Source organism: Populus trichocarpa, chromosome 15 (assembly GCF_000002775.5).
Source record: "Populus trichocarpa isolate Nisqually-1 chromosome 15, P.trichocarpa_v4.1, whole genome shotgun sequence".
Lineage (NCBI taxonomy): Eukaryota > Viridiplantae > Streptophyta > Magnoliopsida > Malpighiales > Salicaceae > Populus > Populus trichocarpa.
The window spans coordinates 13,915,947-13,925,151 of NC_037299.2; the positions used below are offsets into that span (position 1 = coordinate 13,915,947).

General features: G+C 35.3%; 2 protein-coding genes across 2 annotated transcripts; both read right to left on the reverse strand.

Moving 5' to 3' along the window:
• Nucleotides 1-230: 230 nt before the first annotated feature.
• LOC7476744 (probable pectinesterase/pectinesterase inhibitor 17) lies at nucleotides 231-2,584 on the reverse strand. The gene is made up of 2 exons (XM_002322365.3): nucleotides 1,636-2,584; nucleotides 231-1,078 (listed from the first exon to the last, which is right to left on the reverse strand). Exons 1-2 carry the CDS (start codon nucleotides 2,495-2,497, stop codon nucleotides 387-389), a joined length of 1,554 nt encoding a protein of 517 aa, XP_002322401.1. The 5' UTR covers nucleotides 2,498-2,584; the 3' UTR covers nucleotides 231-386.
• Nucleotides 2,585-4,826: 2,242 nt separating this feature from the next.
• LOC7476745 (probable pectinesterase/pectinesterase inhibitor 33) lies at nucleotides 4,827-7,672 on the reverse strand. Its single transcript, XM_002322366.4, has 2 exons — nucleotides 6,601-7,672; nucleotides 4,827-5,631 (listed from the first exon to the last, which is right to left on the reverse strand). Exons 1-2 carry the CDS (start codon nucleotides 7,478-7,480, stop codon nucleotides 4,937-4,939), a joined length of 1,575 nt encoding a protein of 524 aa, XP_002322402.3. The 5' UTR covers nucleotides 7,481-7,672; the 3' UTR covers nucleotides 4,827-4,936.
• Between the last annotated feature and the right edge of the window lie 1,533 nt (nucleotides 7,673-9,205).

The following is a 9,205-nucleotide window of genomic DNA, read 5'->3' on the forward strand; positions in this document are numbered from 1 at the left end:
AAAAACAGGTGCTATAAGTTAAAGACTTATTTTCTTTTAATTTTTTTTCTCAATAAATACGAGTGAGATGTACTTTTTTCCATGTGTTAATTTAATTAAAGACTACAACAAGTCAATTTATCCCGACCACGTCATTATCAACTACTGTATAATCCGAGTCCTGACATTGTATTTTACAGTACTGCTTTCATGGAAAATAAGTGGTTCATGAGAAGTTACAAGCAATGGAATGAAAAGAATAATTTCTTTATTATTTGATTAATGTCTTCAAGACAAGTTGTGAGCCTTTACAAGGGAATCCACAAATTAATTAAGAAAATGTTGAAACAATGAAAGAACAAACAGAATGAAATAATCAATGGTACCGAAGGGGACTGTTAATATCATCAAAGTCCAGGGTAAAATGGGACACCAGTAGCCGGCAACCATGACCTTCCGGCTATGAAGTTTGCGACTGTGAATCTTGATGCTTCGGTTGAGCTTGTTATAACCCGGTAACCACGCCACTTAACTCTTCCTCTAGTGGAGGCTCCAGGACCAGAATTTCTGTACTCTCCATAATACAAAGTGTTTAGAGCGAAGTTACCATCCCACTCCAACCAACCTGCTGGATCCACCAAAGAATCAAGATAAGTTTGAAGAAAAACTGTACGAGAGTACTCCTTCCAGGGGCGTCCTAAGTAAGTCTTGAATGAGCTTAGCACTGGTCTAAGGTCTGATGAAGCCATGACTCGCGAGTTATGGATTGAAATCCCAGTATTTTGATTAGGGTCAGTCCTGCCTTGAGCTGTTACGACGTTCTTTTGCTTATCCATAGGCCTTCTTGCATATATCATACAATTTTGTAAGATCACAGCTGCATTCCCAAAAATGAAATCGACTGTGCCATAGATGTAGCATTCCTTGTAGAATTGCCTTTGGGAGTGGACGTACAAGGTGTCTTGGTAACCTTCGAAGCCACAACGGTAGAAGACTGAGAGGTCGGAGCCTGATCGGAGGGCCACAGCTTGGTGGTTTTGTGGACCAGCTGTGTTGCGGAAAGTGATGCCTCGAGCAATGAATCCTTCCCCAGTCACGGCTGAAAATTCATGAAAATCAATGGTACGTAGACTAAGATTGATGTTGCCAGGAAAAATAAAATTAATGGCTCTAATTTTAAAAGTCATGAAAATTAATGGTACGTAGACTAAGATTGATTCATGAAAATTAACTAGTTTGATGATGTATATTTGTACGTAGACTAAGTCTGATTTTCTTTAATTAATTAATGTTTATCCAAAAGTCTTTGGCTTGAAAATTGAAACTTCCTCTTAGTGTCTCTTTCGCTTGAAAATTGAAACTTCCTCTTAGTGTCTCTAATTAATCAAAGAGTGTAGGAAGTGAACAAGTCTATATGTGGACATTTTCTTCTCACAAAGTGTTTAGTTTTTCACAATAAAAGATACAAATACAAAAAAGATGCATGTTTAGTTAAAGAATTGATGATGAAAATATAAAATAAATCAATAAATTTTATATTTTTAAAATAAAAAATAAAGATAATTTTTTGTATACTATCTTTATTTTCCATACCTTGTTTTATTAGAAAAGTAGATGAAGAGAAATTAAGGGAGAGGATGTATGTATAAAACTTACCAACAGTTGCAGAGTTGAAAGTAGTAAAACCTCCACCAACACTTCGGCTCCCGGTGATGATGGTATTTCTCAAGCCATCACCAACAAGCATAATGTTCTTTAACTTCTTTCCAATATCAAGATTTTCTCTATAAACCCCACTCTTAATACGAATAACAAACCTCCTACTACCACTCCTCTTTGCGGCTGCGTCAAGGGCTGCCTTTATGGTACGGTGGTTCCCTGAACCATCTTGAGCCACCACAAGATTTGGAGATGGTGAAGATGTTTGCAAGAGCTTTCTATCACCTGCTTTAACCCAACTAGGGAAACCATCTTTATAAGTTTGGGGTAAAGTTGATGAGGCATTGTCCTTCAAAGCCAAGGTGTTGCGAATTAGCTTTGAAACATTGTTAGACATGAGAGGTAACACGAAATCTGAAACCCCAAGATCCTTGAACCCGGCTTTGCAGGTTTCAAGGTTTGTTAAAGCAGTGCTAAGCCAAGTTTGAGCATCAAACTGGGTGCATTTTGTGTTGGAGTCAATGGTGTGGTTGAGTTCTGCAATAGTGTCCTCATAGAGCTTTAAGCAGTCAGCCCACGCAGCCTTTTCTTTCTCATTGCGGCATTTTGGTCCTAGCCATTTGTTGTGATTTTGAGCATTGAGAGCCCGTTGCACGGCTAATTCGATTGCCATTTTGCGGAAGTCAGACTTTTGTTTCGGCACAAAGTGTTTTGGGTTTTGCTTCATAAAGTATTTGCATGGTTCAGGGTTTGGGGTTTTGCTGCACCAGTAATCTATCTGGTCATTAGAGGCAATAGATGATGAAAGCAATGAGCATAAGCACATGAACAAAAGAGATAAACAAAGCTTTGTGGCCATTTTTGGGAGGCCTAGCTAGCTAATAATTGTTGGAAATATTTGAAGATGTATCAATGTCGTAGTGATCAAGGCTATGGATCGATGTGGCTCTTAATATAGGGGAATAAGGAAGGTGGACCTTTTTTTTTGTTCCTTGTTATGGTGTGCCTGGTGACAGCTAGGTGTTGGCCAGCTCTGTACACATATAGTTGAAAACGACTAATTATTAATCATCTGCTTAATACTCAGATTAACAACTCTTTTACTAGTACTCTTGTCTTGTTATATATATATATATAAAGAATGCTATCCTTTTTCATAGATTAATATATTGTATACTTGGTGAAATCAAGCTTACATTGCTGGGTAAAAGAGAGACTTTCTTTTGCATGCCGCTTGCATGGATTTCGTTAATTATTTCTATGCAATTAAGTCCACATGAGAACACGGTTTCCTTTGCTTGCAAATAATTTAATTATCTTCACTTTGTGTTAATTCTAGAATAATGCTTGGTAATTAGATATATCTATCCTCTATACTACTATTTCGCCAGGCAATTAATGTAATGAGAGTGAAGGGCTCAAGACAATGACAGAATACCTCGACTTATATTCAACTTGTCTGTTAAGAATACTTCAAAATTAACCCTTAATTAGCTTTAATTTTAAAAATCAACTTTTTTAATTTCTCAAATGGATTGAAACTGTTTCTGATGAGAATCGATTCTTCGTGAGGATCTTGAACATCAAATCACATAATCTTGTGTATATATATTATCAAATTCAATACAATTTAATTTGCTAAAAATCATTCAGGGCATCTATCTCTTACCATTCTCTTATTGTGGCTTGCCGCCTTCTATAAACTGTTCAATCTCAGTATTATTGCTTCCCTTTTTTGAAAAAACAAGAAGATGAAAATTGAAAGTCTTCTTATGGTACCTGGAAGGATTTGTTTGACCAGGTAGCCTGTAAATCTCACGTCTTACTGTTACTGAAGAGCAGTCCAATATATATATATAGACACATGACGTGCCAATAGCTTTCTCTTCGACAGTGTAAGATGTTAGACTTTTCTATATAGTTGACTTTGAACCACAGGCAGCTGCATCTAACGCGTAATTGAGATAGATCAAAAGGCACCTAGATTTGATTATGTCAATGGTGATGACCATTTTCATCTTCTCCTCTCTCTATTCTTTTCGCCTTAAAAAAGTAATTTAGGGTTTGTGCTAATAGGTTAGTGTATCATTAGTATATTTAATTAATTACCTCATATATACACGTCTCTAATTATATATCAATTAAATCCTTCTTTTATTTATTTTTTTCAAATCAAACCACCAGACCTTTTGTTTTAAATATCTCATACATTGACAATCTCAATATCCTAATTAAAGTCTTCATAATTGTCTTTTTTTAAAAATAAAAAAAAAACTACGTGAAATAAACCCGAATATATATACGAGTTTGCCCACTGTTTATGTATTTGTTTTATATCTTATGAGGAATCCCAACTGCATAGCCATGATTGCAATTAATTTATAGGGAGGCTCTCGATTATTCAAGCTTATACTTACAACTATATCTATGAAGCTGTCATTTATTTTTTTGGATGGAGCTATAAGAAGTCATCATGAGGCCAAAAATATAAAGAATAAGGGAACATGTAAGAGAGCATTATTGCATTAATTTGATAAGGTCTTTCGGCAGCTTCGTGAGCTTCATGATGGATACCGGATAGATAATATTATATATACAATTTAATTAATTTTGATAAACAAATTTAATTCTCACTTACGTACTAATTAAAATATTTGTGGCCGACACAAGAGAAGTTTGACCTTATTATATCTATCACCATCGCAGAAGTCATCATACATGAAATAGAGCACGAAACAAGCAGCTATCGATCTCATTGAATTTGAAAAATAAATATTGAAAACCATGCAAGAAAATTTAAGATACAGCACAACTAGCTGGTATCATCTTATTTTCGGCAGCTTAATTGCCGGTCAACTCTTGAACGCTTCTCTAGTTCTATTAGAGAGAATGAATGTGGGCTTAAATGACCTGGGCCTATAAAGTTCTTTCTTGGAATACAGGCCATACATTTCTTAAGGCCTTACATCTTGAGCTCAAAAAAGGGCTTGTATAGTTCCCATGCTTTCTCTAAGTAGAATAAGCCCAATACCCTAGAGAGTCTAGACAATATGCACTTTTATGAGGAAGCTGGTATTTTGTGTTGGAGAGGCCATGATCTTGTAATATTTTTATTACCTTAAATTGAATCTGAACACATTCACAAAAAAAAAAAAAAAAAAAAATCTTTCTGACTTGCTCCAATCAAGTAATAATATAAGTAAATTAACTTATTTATACTTTCAGTGAGTTAAAATGTACAGAAAGAATCCAATTAAATTAGAAAAGAAATATAGTGACAAATACCACAGCATCATGATCAAAGGTCAGAAGAAAATGGGACCTTGGTGGCCGGCAACCATGACTGGCCAGCAATGAGGCTTCTAACAGTGAAACGTGAGGCCACAGATGGGCTTGTTATAACATGAAATCCTTTCCAAGCAACCCTCCTTCTTGTTGAAGAGCCAGGCCCGAAGTTTTTATATTCTCCATAGTACAAGGTGTCCTGAGCAAAGTCACTGTTTAGCCATGGTGACCAGCCTGCTGGATTAATAAAACCATCAATATAAGTTTGAAGAATGACTGTCCTAGAATACCGCATCCATGGCCTCCCCAGGTATGTTTCAAATACACCAGCCACCGGCTTCAAGTCCGGTGCCGGTAGAATTTGTGAATTATGGATAGAAATTCCGGTGTTTTGGAAAGGGTCATTGCGGCCTTGCGCTGTGATCATATTTGCTTGACCCTTCAAAGGCCTCCTCACAAGAATTATAGAGTTTTGGAACACAACTGCTGCATTACCAAAAATGAAATCTATGGTGCCATAGATGTAGCATTCTCTGTAGAATTGCCGTTGAGAGTGGACAAAAAGGGTGTCTTGATATCCTTGAAAGGAACATCGATAGTAAACTGAGAGATCTGAGGCTGATCGGAGTGCAACGGCTTGGCCCTTCAGTGGACCTGCAGTGTTGCTGAAGGTAATGCCACGAGCCACAAAGCGAAGGCCATCAATACCTACAAATAAAATTTTAGGTAAAGTAGGCATATAATTTCTTTCAGCTTACTGGACAAGTAAAGGAACACAAATTAAAGTACTGGAAAATCTTGATCAGATGATAATTATTATCACGCGCAATATCATTTCAAACAAAAATAATCTTCAAAACTATAGAAAATTGCATGTACTACGCTTTGCTCGCAGGATTAAATATTTTTTAATTATTCAATCTAATATAATAACACTTGTGACAAAGATGAAACAACATAACTATTCGGAGGAGCACAATGATTCATAAAAACAATATAAAAGATATCTTCTTAATTAATTTTATTTTTATTCTGACATGATATTTTAATTGATTACTCTAAATTTTATTTTTACATGATATTTTAATTAAACATAATTGATTACTCTATGAAACAATATATTAATTAAAATTAAACAAACATAACCTTTTCGTGGATCGGAACGTTTCAGGAAAAAAAGGTATCTTCTTAATTTTATTTTTGTGTTGACATAATATTTTAATTAAATATAACAATTGAACAATCGCTCTAAAGCTGAGGAAAGTTTCACAATTTAAATATTGTATAGATAAAAAAAAAAGAATAAAAATCATGGAATATTATTTGAGAATCAAGACATCTCTAGTTAAAATACTCTTTACGTCTAATTATCATAGCCCTTTTTTATTATGAAATCGTAACTTTTAAGTGAAGTGATCAAAACATTAAAAGAACTTATATGGGCAATTCAACAATTACGTATTTAATTATTAAACTCATTCTTCTTCTTTCTAACCAAAAGAAACTTCATCTTCTACCTTTCTATTCATCTCAAATTCAATAAGAAATTAATCGACGTCGTAAATATATTTGATTAACTAATTCGATATTGACAAATTAACATGTATCCAATTAGAAGGCTAGCAAATATAGCAATGATAATGGATGTTTCGAAGATGGAAAGATTGATTTTCTTACCAGCAGTTGCAGAACTATAAGTCGTATAGCCACCTCCAACACTCCGGCTGCTTGTGATTATAGTATTTCTCATGCCATCACCAACCAGCCAAATATTGTTATTGTTAGCTCCAACTTCAATATTTTCCTTATAAACTCCTCTTTTCACATGTATAATCAGTCTAGTTTTGTACCTCCTTTTTGAGGCTGCATTAATTGCTGCCTGAATAGACCTGAATTTCCCCGAACCATCTTTTGCCACGACGAGATTTGCCATTGCTGTTATTGATGCAGATTGCAATAACCGCCTGTTGCGCCTTGAGAACCAGCTTGGAAACTCTTGTGCTGTATTGTTGTCTTCAAGCAAAACCCCATTGATTGCCAGAGTATTGCTAATGAGCTCCGATAGGTTTCTCGACATGGCTGGCATAGTGAAATCCGACACATTAAGGTCTAAAGACCCGGTTCTGCATGTTTGAATGTTGGTTAGCGCTGTACTTAGCCATGTTTGTGCATCAACATCTGTACATCGAAGCCTCTTCTTCCTTATCCCTATTAGGGTACGGTTAAGTTGAAGAATGGTATTAGAATGAAGTTTTAAACAATCAGCCCATACAACTTTTTGGTGCTGGTGCTCGCAGTTCTGCCCGAGTTGCGAGACTTGCCTTTGTGCAATAAGGGCTTTCTCAAGGGCTAATTGGACCGACATTAACCGGAACTTGGACCTATGTTTGAGTGCAAAATGGTGGTGGCTATGGCTCATGAAGTACTTGCATGTTGAAGGGTGTGGTGTCTGGTTGCACCACCACGTTATGTTGGATTTGGTGCTCTTTGACGCTGCGAGTGAGAAGATTGAAGAGAAGACTATCAATGTTGCCAATAGCCTAACCTTGGTTGCCATGGTTTCTGATTTGGACCTTGAAGTTCTTAAGGGTCATAATAACATGTAAGCAAAGTGTTTCTTGATATAGTAGAGTACTGAAGAAAAAAGGTTACTTTGATGGACTAATAAATTGTTTGGAAGGCGGAGAGTAATATGCCATATATAAGTGCAAACGCAGGATATGACACTACAATCCATGCTGTCTTTACTTGTGTAGTGCACAATTGAAAATGACATATATGCCAAGTCAAGCAATGCCCAATAGGAATTAATAATTCTTTTTTATTTAATATATAGTGGTTCTCCTTTCAATACTGAAATTATTTTTCATTTATATATTGATGTCGTTTGTAAGAGAAACTTGCTTCCTATCATGTTCATAGGGCAAAAATGCATAGGATTGCTCGCCTTTCTGGTTTATATTAGCGATGAAATGCATAGGCTAATTAGCCGGCTAATTAATCCCATTAAAGTTTGATCAGGTCGGTCATCATTACGAAGAGAAGACATGCTATGCTTGCAAGAGAAAACGTATCCCAGGAAGTTTCCTTGAACTATACATGTGTCAAATCATAAATTTACTTCGACTTGCTTAACCGTGTAAGCTTTGACATAAATTCTCATAATTAATAATGTTTTGAAGCAAAACTCAGAGCTCATCACATTTGTCATTTTGTCAACTGCTTTAGCAGTTGCTCCATTCATCAAGCTATGAATCATATCTGTCAACAGTATTTTATGTGGATTAGCCGAAAAACAAGAAACATGCTCCGTACACATGATTGTTCTGAAGAAATAAGCATTATTCTTCGTTCTTTATTTGTATTTATTAATTTATTGTACTTCTTCTCAAGTACAGATGAAGTAACAGTTCCTTTGAAGGAATAAATAAAAATTCTCAACTATTACTCAAACAATCCTGATGACGAAAGAGCCATAAAAGTCTGAATCAACCATGTGATTTCTAGATTGTAGATCAAGATAGCTATAATATTCTCTTTATACTTCAATCATGAAACTGAAGTCTGTCTCAATAGCTAGCAAACATTAATAAAAAGGAAAGAAAAAGCTAGCAAGCATTAACCAACAATAAAAATATCACCGGAACGCCTTCGTTTCATAGAGGTCAACACGCGTTGATTTACTGTGTAAAGAATAACACGATGTTTCGAACGTCGTTGTAGAAGGCTACCAATGGCCATCAAAAGACACTGCATGCGCCGCTCAAAAGACACCGGCGCCTCCCACTTGTTTTTTTTTTTTAAATTATAGAAAGTCTAGAACATACTTAACCCCACGAGAAAATTTCCAAGAAAACCAAGGTTAAAAGGCTTAAAATGCCTCTTGAAGTTAGGCAAAAAAAAGTTGACCTTAGAAGTTATGTGATAATTACACAGTACAAAAATATAAATACCTAAAAATACCCCTCGAGCATTATATGTGTTGTTTTTTTTTTAAAGGCATGAGAGTACTTACACTATACAATAAATATGTGAAAAAACAATTCTACCTCTAAATATATGTTTATTTTTTTGGTTATTGAAAAGCTCATCAGAAGATTTACTATGGATTACAATGTGTGTCCACAGGGTTTTATTTATAATTGTAATAATAATAATAATAATAAATATAAGTAAATAGACCAAGGGTCCCAGGCCAAGTCCACATATAGATGGTAGTTAAATATATGGATTTTCGGTGACCTCCATAATTAGCCCTAATAATCCTTGGTTTGTACTGCTT